The following is a 17,854-nucleotide window of genomic DNA, read 5'->3' on the forward strand; positions in this document are numbered from 1 at the left end:
ACACACACACACACACACACACACACACACACACACACACACACTCTGATGGCACGGAATCAAGCTACACTTTCACACGTCCACATAACACACGCATGCACTGATGGCAATGGCGCACATACACACACACACACACACGCACACACATGCAGAGGTAAAGGCCTGCTGAATATTACTGTAGCAGCAGGCCATTAGCGACAGCAGGGGCAGACAATGGTGTGAGGCCCAGGGCTGGAGAGAAACGATCACCAGCGATACGCATGCCAGCAACCACGACAATAGAGCCTTCAGAGGGGACGACACACACACCCACACACACATGCACACGCACTCTTGTTCCTCTGTGGTGTCTCTTTGGATGGCGTGAGCGTGTTTGGGCAGCTTCTATTAAAAGCGGTAAAAACAAGATCCAGAGATCCAGATCTCCTCCTTGACAACAATCTGAAAAATACTGTAACCATAAACACTAACTCCATAACCCCTTGATCGCTGAGCACTCATGAGCTCAGCGATTAAGACCTTGTTGTCCCCAATCAGTTTGCCAACTGGCGTCACGGTGAGGAAAACCCTTCTGATCATATGATCGTTAACAACCGTAATCTGGCCTTGAAGGAGATCAGTGGATCTGTCGACATGCTGCGTTGGCGTGTTGAGATCGTGCCGAGGCGTCATTAAACACAGATTCTGAGGGTTTTGTTTTGCATACTTACTGGAGATAGACCATTCCAGACTGGAGCTTGGCTCCCTCCCAGAAACAGTCCAAAGGGGTGATGATGAGGCAGGGATGAAGCTTTTCAATGACCTAATTGGACAAACACATGCCGACACACAGCGGGTTTGACACACATTGACAACAGCAAGCGTATATAGCAAAAAAACATCAGAGACAGAAAATGTGGATTGTTCTATCGTACTAGTCATGTTTCAATATCATCCAGAGTAAAATGACGTGAACCACATTGAAGCATTTGCATCTTACCTGATCAATATAATGAGTTTCTGTGACTAGTTCTCCTGATTTGAAGCACAGGTTTTCTAATTTCCATTGTCTGAAAATGAGAAGAAAAGAGTTTCTGTTCAGTTTTTGTCATAGCCACACAACACCATGAGACTGATCGAAGAAGGATAATACATCTTTCATCATTATGAGGTGCTGCTAGCCCAGACCTAACTCAATACAGGTAAATCATAAACACCATACATAACTAGCTTAAAGCGTCGGGTATTTGTTGCAGGGCTTTTGTTATTTGATTGCATTAAACTGCACTATGAGACAAAACTGAAATTCACTTGAATTGTCCAGAACTGGAACACATGATGATTATATGATGACGACCGACAGAAAAGAAGCAAACCTGGAACAGGGGTGGACACGGAATAGTCAGTTACCTGTTATAAAGGTAAACATGAACTCTGCTGGCTCGGATGGCCGACTCCAGGTGCTGCAGGAGCGCATCCACCGTTAAAATATTGGCTCCGTCCTCCCGCGGCGTCTGGATCATCAGCTGAGGGTTGAACATGGCCTCCTCGCCTATATTCTGCCGCGTGTACGTCAGTTCCCGGTTCACGCGCCCGCCGACTGGACAAAGGGAGGGTGAATGTGTTAAAACTTACATTTAAAAAAAATAAACAACCTCTGTGCAAATGTCCAACAGCCATTCTTACTGTCAAATATGCATGCGTATTTGATCAATTAGATGATTAGTCAGTTTATATTTATGGCTCATCCTTTTCAGCTTTTACTGAATTTCATCATTTGGATTGTGTGTGTGTGTGTGTGTGTGTGTGTGTGTGTGTGTTTGTGTGCACAAAGCACTTTGCTTACAGTGAGCTTGCGCCACAGCAAAGCAAAACATCCAAACCCCTTTGAATCCAGAAGAGTAACATCATTCAAACAAATCCACATTTCACAAAAACAGCTCGACAATTCAGCAGCGCCAGATCACGTTGACTGCATATGTTTGTGTGACCGTGTGTGCTTGATAAAGAGAGTGAAGAGAGAGAGAGAGAGAGGCTGTCCTCCAGGCTTTGCTCCCAGTATCGTGGTGGGGCTAAGCCCTGTGCGTGCGCTCTGAGCCCTGAGCTAGCCCGAGCTACAAAAGCAGCCTTTCAGGCCCTTTTAGCTGCCCTGCTCCACCCCAGCACAGCCAAGGCAAGTCTGGAAAATCTCTCTCGCAAACACACACGGACAAACGCAGCCAATTGCTGTCATCCAAGCATGTACACATTTTCAGTCAAATGCAAGGGTAAACACCGAATACCCCCCCCCAAAATGGCCCACAAACTTTAAAGCGAAATGTGTTTTTGTGCTCGGTACGATGCAGCCTGAGATTTGTGTGTGTGTGTGTGTGTGTGTGTGTGTGTGTATGATGACGACCGCAATTTATAGTCACCTTCTTTCACTTGATCTCTCACACACACACACACACACACACACACACACACACACACACACACCCAACATGAAAAATGCCCGGTGAGAGAAAGCCGACTGTGTGAAAACTCTGTCACGTTTTATTATGCCTTAATCCAATTTAACAATTCCGCTCGATTCGTGCAACAGCAGGCACATATATTGAATATCTTCAGCCCATTGTAATGGCATTAAAGTTGAACGTAAGCATGCCTGTTCTGCTGAGCCGGACCACCCAGTCAGACCAAGGGAACAGGGAGGGAGGGGGCCATGTCTTGGGGCATTAGGAGAACACACTTGATTTCTTTTTTTCTGGACCCAAACAGCATTCTCATCTGGTCCTGTCTGAAGGCATGTTTATAATACTCATCATTAATAGCAGGCCTAGGCTAACCGGAGCGACATGCTTTCCGCTGCTTGGCCGGCTACGCGGCTACATTACACCAGCCCTCCCTTCAAAAGAGCACGCATGGAACTGATTTAGACCCGACGCACACTGACAGTGGACTAACAAGTCGACTTGTCGGGTACACTCAACGCTCAAAAGGCAGAGCATATCGCCCCGAGGCTTGGTTAAGGTGCACCGCCATGGAGAAACATGGGGGAACGGGTATTGGGAAAGAGGTGCAAGGAGATGAGGAATGGTCCGATTGAAAAAAAAAGGAAAGACGAGAGAACGATCTTGGAAAGAACTCACTGTGTGTTTTGAACACATTCAGAGTTCTGGACTGACACCCAAAGACCTTGAGTTTACAGCACGCAGCGAGGAACGGGACAAGTCGAAGGAATGTACTCTTCCTCTACAGGAAACAGCACATCACGGCCTCGGGGTTCGAGAATTCCACACTTCACGAGGTTACAGCGTTTTGGGGTCAACACTCGCACAGCCTCGGGGTGAAATTAACACCCCAGCTGGACCAAGAAAATGTGTGAGTGTGCGCGGGCGCACTGGCGAGCAAGTGTGTGTGTGTGTGTGTGTACACACAGCTGTGTTTCTTCAATGACACATATCCCCATATTCCGTCTCCTGAGAGAAACTGGTTGACCCTGTGTTGATATCTTGAAGGTGTCCCGCTCCAGGCTCGGCTGCTGCGACCTGAAACAAAGTGTCACTGATTTTCAAATGCTTCCAATACCGCTCACTAACTTTCTTTCTCTTTCTTGTTCTGCATCACATTCTTTGAAGTGTGGCCTTAAACATGCTCACAGAACAGGAAATTCTCACATTTTGGGAGTTGCAAACGGGCAAATATTTGACATTTTCACACAATAAATAGGGCTGGACGATATAGACAAATACTAAATATGGAGATATTTTTTACCAGCGACCTCGATAAGGATACTGCGACAACATTGTAGGGTTGATCGTTTGCTTTTACAAAATATTTGCACAATGAGATTCTTGATAAATAATCATCAGTAATGTGGATGTAATGACTAAGTGGGTAAAGGCAAATATAAAGCACAGCTAGAAAAGTCTGGTAAGTTGAGAAAATGACACTTCACTTTACTGTGATGCTTAACACCAGGAAAAGACACTCATGTCCTGTTATGAATCTAAAACAACATCTACTCTCATTTCACAATATCGATAAAATATCGATATATTGTCCAGCCTTAATAATAAATGTCAGGTTGTTTTTTTGGACAAATAAACGTATTATCATTGGTTATCATTTTCAGTGATAATAAACTAAGTATAGTAAGGATTTTTGACAACAACAACAACGATTTTGGATAGACAAAAACGTGTTGTAAAGTGCATCACTGAATCAAATACTTGATCAATCACGTCAGCACTGACCTCCACCAGCTCTCTCTTAATTCACACACCTGCTTTAATGTGTGTGCTGCCGGGTGAATGATCAGAAACAAACCAAAAATAAACCAGAATCAAAGTGAGAAGGGAAGAAGAGAAGAAGAAGAGAAGAAGAAGAAGAAAAGAGAAGAAGAAAAGAGAAGAAGAAGAGAAGCAAGCCAATGTGTGTCACTGTATTGGAGCGCTAAGTGCGGGTATTCAGTGTGTTGCATAACATTAACCCCTGGTCCCCCCTATTCTCAAAATAGGGGAACGGGGGGTGGTGGGGACGAAGGGAGAGAAAGTAGGTTTCTAAGGAACTGACATCACCCCCCCTCCCTCCTTTCAGTTCTGAACTCCCCCTCATCTTTATACTCTCATTTTCGCTCTCTTTGCTCCATTCAGCTCTACTCCGTGATTGGCCAGATCATGATGGCAATCAGCCCGGCCCCTCTGTCAAAGCCAGCCCACCCCCCTTTCCTCTCGCCAAATTTCTCTCTTTTCCATGCAACACACACACACACAACAGCGTGGCCCCACCCCCTGCACATCTCTTACTCCTGACAACGGAAGCATCCCTCACTTTCAGGGAAAACATGCACCAGCGGCAAAACAGCGTTCAGCAGATCTAGAATCAGTTTGAAGCCTGTGTGACTTTCGCCAGCACTACCTGAGGTCGGATATAATATCTGACCTGATCTATCTGTTATAAGATGCTAAACGGATCTTTTGTGCGTGTGTGGGACCTTGTGCATGCACACATGTATATACTGTATGTAGGTGCGTGGGGCTAAACACATCTTTGTGTGTGTGTGTGTGTGTGTGCAGAGAAAGGATTAGCTGGATTAGGGACCCTCTCAGCAGGGACCCCCTGTGGTGAGGAGGAAGCCCCCCAAAACCAGGTCATCTCTCTGCCACCAAGTCTACAGCGACCTCCCATACGCTGAGCCCCCATACCGCCAGAGGAAAGGAAGAGGACTCCACAGCTCTTTGCAGAACACCTACAGCACATCAGGAGGTGATCTGGAAAACCATTCCCAAACAGAAAACCCACAAAAATAGCCAAATGCTACTTTCTTAAAGATAGTTTGACAAAGCCAATATATGAATGACATGCTCCTTTGACGCAGAACGTTTTATACATATATTACACTTTGCGGACAAGAGATTTGTCAAGATTTACAGGAATGGATAAAAAAAAATAAACATGCTGTTTATTCGTGTAACCTCATTAGATAAGGCAATTGTTAAGATAGAAATATCATCATCTGCATATACAGGATGAGATCAAACAAAGGGTTCTCTTTTGAAAAATCAGACACTGCTTGCTTCGATGCTACGGCTGCTTTTCAAGTTACTTAAAATGGACAACTCACTCCAAAATCAAAAATACGTATTTCTGCTCTTACTTGTAGTGCTATTTAGCAATTTTAGATTGTTTTGTGAGTGGCCTTGAGATTTTGAGATATCGGCCATAGAGATGTCTGTCGTCTCTCCAATATGATGGAACTACTTTCTCTCAACCATAGTTCTCACATGAAACTGCTCAAAACAAGGTCTGTGGATTATCTTGAGTAATTTTTGGCGCTTTGAGCATTACAAGCCCAGTGCCATACAGTCCCATTATTTTTTCAAGAGAAGGCAGACATCTCTACGGCCCACATCTCCAAAACAATCTAGATTGACAAATAAAACTACCGATAACAGGAAAAATATATATGTGAACTGTCCCTTAAAAAGGTTTAGCAATGAAAGACAAATGTACAGAAGGCACACCAGATATACATTTGTGTTGTTCCCAGTTGCCTCTTTCTCTGAAACATTTGTTGGTCCTTGCTACTGGTCAGTCTGTTGAGTTTCCCACACTAAGTCCTCCACGTAACATCACCACCTCCTCTTTTCTGCTTGTCTCCTTCTCAGCTGCCACTGCCAATCACCTGACCGCGCTTTGATCACTAAGACGAACCCACCTGTTGCCTCCCTCCGCCATTTGTCTGCTTCTACCTCCTACCATCTGCGGTCACTCTCCGTCTGTCCCGCAGTCCATCTTTGCTTCTGGGATTTTTATGCCAAGCAAATATCAGCAGCTTCTTGTTCTTGCTGCCACTGTATGCATCTTGATAGACCCGCTCAACAGGCTCGGTAAATGTCAACAATTCTCTGCGGCCATTCAGGTCTGGCTGAAGGTATTGAGAACTTATGCGTGAATCTCTTCTAACTATGAAAATATTCAACAATAGCTTGGAAGCAAGAAGGGCCACAAGTTTCCTGTTAAAGTAACAACTTTTGAAAGAAAGAAACAATCATTTTGTTTCCAAAATGTCATCCCACGACTTGTTTTTGCTGTACTAATGAGCAACTTTTGCCTTTTCTGGAATCAGAACAGTATCTGGAGCCTTTTATCATTTGCTGGATTGCAGCGGCAGAAGAGCGGATGTATTTGAAACTGAGGGTGACTTGCATTCTCTCTCCCTGTTGTAGCAGCATTGGTAAGAGTACTAGCAGTCATGGTGGTAGCAGCATACACAGCAGTAGTAGTAGTAGTGCTGAATGCAGGCTCTGCGATGCAGGTGTGCACACAGCCACAAATATGTGATGAAAGGCCTCACTGAGAGCCGAGACCCGATATGACCCATGTTGAGCTCCCCCCTCACTCTCTTGCTCCCCCTCTCTCTCCTTTTCAGCTTTCAAAGAAGAGGGAGCTGCAACACAGAAGAAGAAGAAGAAGAAGAAGAAGAAGAAGTGGATGACCACAAACGAAGAGGAAAAAATAGAGCGAGAGGAAGAAGTGCGAAGGAACAGGGAGTGCTCTGACGTGCATCTGTAGCAGAGTGTTCCCTCGTGCAGCTACAGACCCCCGAGCAGCCCGACCCCTGACACAAATGTGACACCCCAGCTGCCAACCCCTGCACCCCCCACCACCACACCCTCCTCTCTGAACCCCCACCCACACCACCAACCCTCACCCCCCAGCTCCAGCATTACCATATGTATGGCTCCCCTCGCCCCTGATTATGCTAATCACCTGTCCGGCCCCTGCAGCCCCTAAAATGGGTGTATTTAGCAGTCGGCTGGGTCCCAATGCAGCTTCCACTGGGCCCGAGGTGTACATTCACACACTCCTCAATGGGCAGATTCTTCCACGTTGCTGCCTTCATTCAGGTCCCACTCTCCCCTCTCAACCCCCCAACTCCACCCCGAAAAAATCCCATTGAACGCCAATGGGATCACAGAGCAGTGGAAAGAGTAGTAGGGCAAGAAAATGCTGACAGAAAGTCTGTTTGTAGCATGTGCGTGCAGGCATGCAGTGGTTGATTAAAAATACCCGACACATCGGACAAATGATGTATTAATTGGTGCATGCGGCCAAGAGGATGTGAGATTTGATGCCTCTGCCACTGTAAGTGATGTACAAGTGTTAAAAACTCAGTGCACTCTTTTGTTACGTTAAATTAAGAGACATTAAAACAAATGAATTAGAAAAACAACTCTTCCATCAACTCCAGCTCCATTGCGAGAAAAATTCTCATCCTTCTGTCAGTGGCCTGTCCAATGCAAGCCAGGTGAGCGACCCCCCCCCCCCCTCCCGCTGCATCTACTGCCCCCCTGTGATTGGCACGAGCCTGAACAGCCGATCTCAACCAGCCATCTCTCTGTCATTTCCTGGAAAGACGGCCCATGATTCCAGGTATCCCAAAATCACACATTCCAAAGTGTCAAATAGAAGAAACAGAGAAAGTGTGAATGGGAGGAAGACAAAAATAAACCGCATTTCTTTCCCAGTTACTTGCAATAGGTTTTATGTAGTTACCTTTGCACATAATTAAGTTTACGGTTGCTAGGGCTGGGTATCATATCAAGATAATCAACATTGGTGCCAACACAATGTCTCAGTGCCGGTACTCCGTCATTAAATGTTTTTGGCCACTTTTAGCTCTGTTTTGATCTCCGCCAACTCCTGAGGGAAATGTCTGGCTCTATAGCTGCTAAATGCTTCCTGACAGTTACTAACTTAGTGTAGCACACAGCTGATTGACGAGGGCTTTTTTTCTTTAACACGGCTGCCTGTTGCAGCCAAAAGTTGACGCTGATGAGAGCAGAGAGAGTGAACCAAAACAGTAAAAGCTGCAGTCTGAAAAACCAAAACAATGAACTGAAAGACACTAAAACGCTCTGTAGAGCAGATGGGAACTGCAGACTTGGGTTATTGTTCTCTGTGGGTTTGCCACTTTGAGTTATCACTTTCCCATTGCACATTCGATTCATTGTTGATATGAAAATATGGATAAGCTGCTTTAAATAAATAATACTGCTGAACGTTTCAGTAAACAAGCCTCAGAATCTGACCAAGCGATACTTTACTTTTGCATTCGCTGTGAACGGGACAACTGTATCAGCACACTTGGTTAAAACTTTCAAGCTAACACTGAAAAAGTCAACGTTTTAGGGAAATGTGTATTCATTCATCCAGTGTGTAGATGCTCGTCTTTTTTCCTACACTGAATTTGTTATGCTGCATCCGTTCCGTCCAGGACAAAACTGTTGGATTTAAATGTCTAAACAGAAAACCATGAAGACAATGACAGAAAAAAAAGTGGTGCCCATCAGGCCTCGCTGCACTTCATAACACAACAGCCGAGTCACAAGTTCCCAATGTCCTCACGCTTCAGCCAGACTCGCAGGGCGGTCTCAGTTCGGGAGACCGTTTCACTCTGACGCATACTGACTTAATCTGGAGTCCAAACCTCTCAATCATCTGGGAGAGGAAATGTTTTATATCACTCTATCTTTATGACTCGCGTGTGCATGTGTGGTACTTGTGTAATAGCTGTGGCTGCCAGGTTCTATGACGTTGTGCTGTAGGAATTGCAGGCACTACATTCTGAAAGGCATCAATCCACACCCAAATCTCTCTCCTGGTGTACGGTAGGCACTGCAGCCAAAACACAAACACACTACCGCTACTATATTCCTGCTTCTTCCCTCGCTCGGTTCCCCCCCAAACACACACACACACACACACACACACACTCTTTCCCTCTGCTGTTGTACTTTCTCCACCCCTCTGGCAGTCAGCGCTGTGAGGGAGGGAAGAGAGGAAAGGGGAAGAGGGGAGGGAAGGGAAGGAGGGAGGCCAGACCACCCTGCTCTCATGGCAGGGCTGAGTGTTTACATTGCCGTGGCTCACTCTGTAATACATCTGGCATTCTGAGGCCACTCTCTTCAGCCAGGGACGGGGGAGTGGTGGTGGTGGTGGGGGAAAGGGGGGGGGCTCGGGTAAAGAGAGAGACCTTTCTGGCAGAGGGGAAAAGAGAGGGAGAGAAGGAGGTAGAGGGGGAGGGTAATTCTCTCCACAGTCTCCTGTGGTCGGTCATTCGCAGGGCTCTGTTTTTTGAATAACAGCGCCTGAAAGAATGCAAAATGTAAACAGAGAGCTTGGAGGCATCTCAGGATGTCCTTTGTGAATGGGAGTGCGTTCGCACGCGCCACACACACAGCATGGTCAACAAGCAGATTTTTAAAAGTTATCCGAAATTTACTTTCGCCAGGTAGGGGTAATATACACAAAACTGCTTTCAGATGAGGGAGCGCGAGCTTGAGAAAACAGCGCTGCGAGTCTGTGTACAGTACCAGAGGCGCAATGATACACCAAATCCCTCACCAGCAGGCCTGCACTTTTCATCAACTCGTAAAGTTTAACACAACACGCTGGAATGTTATTCCATCTATAGAGCTTTAATCCTGTTTGTAAGCGGATAAACACAAACCTAATTGAGGCCAGTTTTGAAAAAATGTTTAAAAAAAAGTGTGCAGGCTCACATGTGTGTGTGGATGGAGAGAGAAAGACGGATGACTCTATGTCGTGGATTCTGTGCAAACTAGGAACGAATATTGGGTGTGGGCGCATTTGGGGTGTGTGTGTGTGTGTGTGTGTGTGTGTGGGTTTGATTGCTTGTGGCTGCTGAATGAAAGCAGTTGGAGATGGAGTGTGAGGGACAGAGTGAAAGAAAATGAGAGAAAGAGAAGGAAAACAGATGAATAAAGACAAGAAATAGCCTGCAATGCCAGCCCTGATCAACCACCTACTCACTCGCAGAACCAGAACTGCAAAGCCTCACAGTGAGCCTGAATGTGTGTGTGTGTGTGTGTGTGTGTGCATGCATCCATGTATCAATGCTCCCATACACATCAAACGCTGGATAATTCAATCACGCAAACCACAATCCTCTCAGTGGATACGCCACATTCAGGGCTCTCCTCCTCCTCCTCCTCCTCCTCATCTTTGTCCACAAGAAAGGATGTCAGGGCTTCTTCCGCATGCACTTAACATTATGCCTCTCCCCTCTCCGCTGCCATTACCAGCAAAACAACAAAACAACCACCAACTCTGTCAACTCAGCTCTTAATCACCCTAGATATGAAACATATGAGACATGGGAGCGAGGGAGGGAGTTGCTTTGCAAAGACAAACCTTTGGTCCCATCAGACTGGATTCTGAAACCTTAAATCAGGCTTAGGATGCACACAAACATGGATAGGCGCCGTTTGAACCGTTACATATGGATTTCAGGAACAAGCCGACATCAGACAGACAATAAATAATGAACATTCGGGGAACGGGACTTTGAATGGCCTCCCGTCTGTCGCGTCATTCCTCTAATATTCTTACGTTACAGCAGGAATGATGACTTGCATTGAAGTGGAAGATGGACATTTGAGTTCGGATAATTTACAGAAAATCAGAGATTAAAGCAAAATAATTACATCAGATTCACTGCCCTCTGCTGGAGGACAGATGTCAAAAGGTTAAACACAAGCTCATAATGTGCAATACTGACACAGGAAAACAAGGCACAGTCTCCTAACAACATCTGGCTCACGTGAGATGCCCTCATACCCGCGAACACACATGCGTAGAGACGCATATGCAGGACACAAGCAACGCCTGGTGACAGCTGCGACTTCGGCTGCATTCCCTCCAGCCCTCCCATCCTCCATCCCCCTCCCTCCCGCCCTCCTCTGCTGCGAGTCTTCACTCTGCACCCAGGCCACAGGGTGAGTATCAGGTGAGGTTTTAAATAGCGGGGCCTCCGCGAGATGACCTCAGGGTCCCAGGGGTCTACCCCCGTGGCCCCTGGCCTCTACACTTATGTCCCCGCCCCCCCCCCAAGAAAGCGCTCCGGGACCTGGGGCCTCCTCTCAGTCTGTAGCCTCGAGGGCCCTGTGCCCCCAGCCCGGCCAATAAATCTGCAGAACTCATTTCAAGTTGAATCGCTCATACGCATCTCTGTGTCCGCGACGGACGCATGCTACCGGCCCCCACCGACCCCCCAGTTTCAACTTCAACCCTTTGCCCGGAGCTTGAGCTTCAAAAGCCCCGATTCCAAATGTTCTCCTGCCTGTACCTTCTCTCGCCCATCAACACGGACCCCTTAGGTCCTCTGTCAGCACAGAAACCGAGCCAAGGAGCGCGGGGGCCGTCCTACAGGAAGGCCAATGTTTACGCGATACTGTTTTAATTAGAGGCAGGCGGCGCCACTATTTTCTTTACAATTTGGCCTGTGTTTGCCTGAAACCCAGAATGCCATGGGATGGCTCCGTTTCCCATTCGTGGCCAGGAGGAACTTTCTTATTCCTCTCCTCTGCGTCTCCGCTCCCTGAACGTGGCTTACGGTTAATCATCGCAGGATCATCGAGAATCACCTGCAATCTGAAACCGACGACGCATCTGAAGTCAAACGCGGGCCAATGTAGGCATGCGGTCGGGCATTGAGGAAAGCACACAGACGAGCGGGGGAAGCTGGAGGCCACAATACTACAACTTCCTGTTTGAGCCCATAGTTTCCTGTGAGGGTCACAGTGGACACAAACGCAGTGTTTATCTGCAGTGTGGATGCCATCTTCCCTAAATACACGCCACTGTCATTTGTATGTGGTCAAGGGAGGAAAAAAGATTTTAAAAGATTAAAAAAGCACAAACCCCCATACATCCTCGTCGGTTTGACACAATCGCCTCTTTGTGCAGACGTGCGTCTCACTCCCCATTGGTCTCTGTCGCTTTGTCTAATAAACAGAACTTCCTGTGTCTGAGTGTTTATAAACAGTGTGCTGAGTGAGCACTGTGAGAAGAGACGATCCCTGCGAAAGCTGCTGCACGTGACAGCGTGTAGAATAAACACGCCAGTCCGCTGGGGTTTACGCGGCTAATAGGTGGTCTGCCGTAAACCTCGGCACCGGCTAGAAGGCAGGTGATGACGGACACGACATGTGAGATCACAAAAGAAATGCATCTCTAGTCGATTATCAAGGATTTGAGAGATCTAATATGAGCTGGGTGTATTGTGCGTGCGTGCGTCCACAGGCCACACAGCTTCCAGGCGGGGTCGTCCACGGGTCGCCTGCGGAGGGCAGTTCCAAATGAAACATAAACAGCCGCTCAGTCCTCTCCTGCTCTCGCTCCTCTTTTTCCTCTCAGACGATGGGCCAGTCCCCCAGCACGGCCCAGCACAGCGCTCAGCGGCCCAGGCACAACTGATCTATCCCTCAGCTGTGCAGTCTAATCCAAACAAACAGATCTCTCCCTATCAACATCTGGAACCCCTCACGTACCGGGGACCTAGGAAACCACCGCAGCCTAGTCTCTTTGTCAGTGTGTGTGTGTGTGTGTGTGTGTGTGTGTGTGTGTGTGTGTGTGTGTGTGTGTGTGTGTGTGTGAGCAGGTCTCTGTGCATTGGCATGAGCCAGTGCGAGGCCACATTGTAGACGTCTACCAGAGGTTAATAGGCTTGGTTGCTAGCCTGTTCTGACAAGACTAAAAGGTGATGCTGTAACTTGGGTGAAAGACTAAAGAGTAAAGTAAGGGCCGAGCAAGAAAAAAAGGCAATACAACAATTGAATCATCAGTTATGTGCCAGTAAAGTTGATGTAAATGCCACAGCTAATAGTGCAAGAGGGCTGGTGGATTATTTTCAAAGTGCCCCGAAGCATAAGCATAGTGCATCATGTACTGCTCTGTTGTCCTTCCGTGTGCTCAGTATGCTCCAAACGATGTATGTTTCAGCACGGGTCTGTCATAATAGCAGACCCCTCTGCACATGACCGCCGGTCTGACATGTGAAGAGAGGGTGTGAAAACAAGTGTGTTCCTCTGGCTACAATCAGGAGCCCTGTACTGAGGAGGCTCCCCTCCTGCCTCAACCTGAGCCATATGCGCCTGCGCCACAGATTAGAAGAGCACGCCGTCGGTCAGACCCCTGCAGCAGCACGCAAGGGGAGAACAGCCAACCCGGGGAGGAGGGAGGGTGTTTGATCCGTCTGCTTTAATGCTTGATCTCATGAGCGATACATATTTTGTTTTGTGTTTATTTGAGGGAAGGAAGGTAAAATGGGATGAAACCAGAAAAAAAGGCGAACACGCAAACCTGACGACGACTAGTATTTTGTTTCTTTCTTTCATGACCAAAAGAAAATGCTTTTTTTCAGTTTTCTCAGCAGCAAAATCTGCTCCTCCATTCATGACTCCTGCAGCCGACTCTAGCCCCTAAGTGCAGGAATGCGGATCAAAGGGAAGGAAAAAAGCACAGCCCCTTACCCTTACCCCCCCCCCCCCCAAAGCACCACCCATACGCACAGTCCCCCCCTTTTTTTCCTTCAAGTGTTCAGTCTTCATAAGTTGTTTCTGAAGAAAAAACAACAACAACAACAACAACGACGAGGAGCGAGTGAGCGGCCCATCCACTCCACAAACACGAGCTCCTGTCCTCACTCCGCTTTTTCCCTGCAGCCGGAGACAAATCTTTTCGGAAAGTTGAGAGCTGTCCAAAACGGGACCACACACAGTCTCTGAGCATTCAACTGCTGGGGGCAGGCAGACACACACTCACACACTCTCACAAAATGGCGGCTTTGATGAAAATTTCCTCTCCCCCAAAAGCTGCTTCATGAACTTAATTACGACCTGACTTCGGAGTGCAGTTGCAGTGACCTCTCGCACGGCTTGTGTGTGCATCCAACGTGGTTTTGGAACCAGAAGAGGCATAAACTCAATCGATAAATGAAATTATTTCCAAGTTTCACTTGGCCACTTGCCAGGAACTAAACAATAAACAAACCCCCTGGCTTGTTTAGCAGCAGAACCAACCCGCTCTTCCAATCTAAACCATCCCACGCAGTTTCCAAACACGGAATTGCATAGCTTCAAAAGCACTGAAAAAAAACAGAACAGTTCTGGGATCTTACATTCAAAACACACACAACACCAGATAGACTTGTCAAAAGCAGCCAATAATAAATCAGAAGTGTCTTACCTTCCACCCAGAGTTTCTCCACGTCCGTCTCCAAATTAGCTGCCCTTAAGCCCACGGCGAAGGCTCCGAAAATCATAAGGCCCACGACCAAAAACTTTCCGCAGTTCTTTTGTATGTAACAGCCCAGCCTGAATAAAAGTCTCTGGAACTTCGCCCTCAGCCATAGAGGTGCTTTCCTCCCAGTTGCCTTCCCCTACAACGAGACAAGAGTCATGATGTCAGCGTCAATTCAAACCCAAAAACATTGCACTTACCTGGACAGACACTACCTGTAGGCTTTAAAGAGAAGCGGTTTGATTGTTCGACAGGCAAAGACATGACAACCACAGGTGGACCCAAGTGTGTTTAAGTCAAAGAGTCTTCAAAATATCTGACCCAAGGAACCTCATCGGAGAAGGATGGCTGTTAGGATTCACTTTAAGACCGCAAATACATTTATAAAAAGGGGTCTGTGATCAAAACAACAATAAAAACACATTCACCGCCTCACTCTGCTCGCTGGCCTGTGATGGCTGAAACGCACGCATCTGCAGAGGACCGCCGAGAAACCAGGACTCCCCAGAGTGAGAGCCACAGGTTCTGTCATATCGGTAACACATATAAACTGTAACCTTAGCAGGAGTCATGCAAAAGGGAAGAGATCTTCATCCCCTACAGGGTACCCCCCCCCCCCCCCCACACACACACACACACACACACAGAGCCTGGTCCTTTTTCTGTCATCTCGCTGGAAGAGCGAGGGGTTATGAAGACGCTAATACAGACACACTGACATTAGGGTGTCACAGGTGTGTGTTGCTGTGCTCCAAAATGGATTTGCAGCTGGATCTCCAGAGAGGATGGAGGTAAAAGACACAGTTATACACTCGGTGGCCTTTTTGACAATACGGCTCCCCGTGTCCCTGTTCCACACAGAGACATCCTTGTTTTAAAAAACATATAGCCTGGAACCCTTCTTTGGATGCATAATCATGCTGTAAAATAGCACAGCTGTGAATAGACTGAAGAAGTGTAATAAAGGCATTGGTCCCCAGAATGTGATCTATTTTGGGAGTGCTGTGATTTGTCACTGACACCCACACACACACACACACACACGCATACATCAAACGTTGATTTTAAACACCGTGAAAAGGTGCATGTGGTAAAAAACCCACAAATACCACCACACACAACTCCCACTCCCCGTGTGTTCTCCGGCCTGTGCACGGGGGAGTGGAGGAGCCATCACGGGGGTGGGGGGGGGGGGGGGACTCACAATATTAGTGAACGGAAGAGGGCAGCCACATGGATTATTTTTTGTTCTTTTCTTCACCTCTTAACGCGAGTCGCCTAAATTGGGACACTGTCACATACAAAAAAAACTTAAACTTAGCCACCAAAATTGAAAAAATATATGATTATTATTATGCAGCTTACAGAAAATAACGTCAAGCTGTCTTGTTATGAAAACTGCCAGTGACGGGGTTAGTGTGGACCGCGAGAGAAAGCTGCACGTTTTGCCCTCGTCTGTCTCGAGACCCGTTACGTTTTGGGATGTGGTGATCGGGTGTGCGACTACAACTTGTTTTCACATCCTAAAAAAAACAGAAGCCGGGTTGCACGAGAACGGTGTAAAATGTTGCTCAAGTTTCCGTTCTCTACAACCTTGCCTTACCCCCGTGTCCCCCCCACACCCCCTGCCCAGCCCGTCCCGTTACCTAGCAGCGACTGGACATGGTTTGGCCACCTTTTTTTTTTCTGTCGGCGAATACAATGAAACCAACACCATAAAGCACCCCGGTTAAAGATGAGAAATAAGCACCTGTGTTATTTGCTCCAAAGCAAAGCCCGCGTCGCAGTAACTCGGCCGCTGCAAATACTCCAAATCCAGCGGTGCGTTGCGGGTATAGTCCCCCCTGTTCCTCCGCGTTATCCTCGGCCGATCGGGGTCTCTGTTTTCCTGCTCGGAGGGCGCATTAGCAGCCGAGGCCATGTTGCGGGGACTGCGAGACCGTTTCCCACTTTAGAGTATCTCCCCGAAAGCGTGCAGCGATATCCCAAGGCAACGGAGTTTCACTCTCGGAGATCTCACACCCGCGAAGTAGGACTTCATACTCCTGTTGGAGACGGCGAGTCAAAGTCTGCGCCTTCCATCCCAACATTTCGCGATCCGGAGGTCTCCGCCGCTTTCACCGCATTCACCGTGTCTCTTCCACACACAAAAAAGGAGGGTTCTCTCAAAAAGCGAAGTGCGCAAAGTGATTCCCATACACAAGTCGTCGGGTAAGAAACCTCGAAGGTCGTTGCATTCTGGTGAGATCTATGTGGTCTTCCCCCTGGGCCGCGCGTCACGGCCAACTCTGAGATTCAATAGAAGAGGAGAAAAAGACCTCTCTCCATTTGGAGGCAGGAGGAGGAGGGGTGAAGAGAGAGGGAGAGAGAGAGCGAGAGAGAGCGCGAGAGAGAGCGCGAGAGAGAGCGAGAGAGAGAGCGAGAGCGAGAGCGAGAGCGAGAGCGAGAGCGAGAGCGAGAGAGAGAGAGAGAGAGAGAGAGAGAGAGAGAGAGAGAGAGAGAGAGAGAGAGAGAGAGAGAGAGAGAGAGAGAGAGAGAGATCCCGCCTCTGGGGCTGTCAGATTGCAGGACTTTAGGACTTTCTTGGATCTGATTGGTTCCAGAAGGGCAAAAATTACTCAGCAAACACGACTATTATTAGCTGCTTAGCAACAGCTCACTAAAGTAGAGAGACCACCCAGGCGGGGAGACCTCATGTGTGCATCTCCAACTTCAGGGGAGGCTCGACGAGGGCCAATCCCGCTCGGCGCGTTTGGTTGTTCTGGGTTTACGCAGCGCCCTGTCGCCAGAGAGAGGCATTTCCCAGAGCTAGAGGACCTGAAATCTGAGGAAAGGTACGCGGTTTGAGCGACGGAAGGGGGGCAGAGGAATGTCTGAACTGCAATTTTAAACTTTGATTTTTTTTTTCTTCTACCGCCACCATGATGTTGCTGGTAGTTGAGCCTCAAATTACAGCGGTTCAAGGGGAGGTCCTACAGAATGATGTTGTTACAATGTCAGCCCCGCTATAGCGCATACACTCAATGCAGTTGATACTTTTATGTGGCGTCATTTATTTATAAGCGTGTTTGTACAAATAGCAGGGATACATCCACAATTATTGTAGTTAATAAATAAAGTTATGGTCACAATGATAAAAACAAAACAAACAGCGTCCCCCCCAACTATGGCTGCATGTCAATCTGTAGACAAAACCCAACAACATTCAACATGCAAAACAATCATCTTTTGACATAATTAGTAAACATAAACATAAATATAGTTTTGCACCTAACGCGTGCGG

General features: G+C 47.4%; 1 protein-coding gene across 1 annotated transcript in view; it reads right to left on the reverse strand.

The window, feature by feature from the left end:
• ptch1 (patched 1) overlaps positions 1–16,642 on the reverse strand; it is a 46,863-nt gene extending 30,221 nt beyond the window's left edge. Inside the window, exons 1-5 of the mRNA XM_079269605.1 lie at positions 16,322–16,642; positions 14,518–14,710; positions 1,390–1,579; positions 980–1,049; positions 711–802 (exon numbers count right to left, since the gene is read on the reverse strand). Of these exons, the coding sequence (XP_079125731.1) occupies positions 711–802; positions 980–1,049; positions 1,390–1,579; positions 14,518–14,710; positions 16,322–16,492 (716 nt within the window). The 5' untranslated portion in view covers positions 16,493–16,642. The remainder of the gene's footprint in view (positions 1–710; positions 803–979; positions 1,050–1,389; positions 1,580–14,517; positions 14,711–16,321) is intronic.
• Between the last annotated feature and the right edge of the window lie 1,212 nt (positions 16,643–17,854).

Source organism: Melanostigma gelatinosum (assembly GCF_949748355.1).
Source record: "Melanostigma gelatinosum genome assembly, chromosome: 6".
Taxonomy (NCBI): domain Eukaryota; kingdom Metazoa; phylum Chordata; class Actinopteri; order Perciformes; family Zoarcidae; genus Melanostigma; species Melanostigma gelatinosum.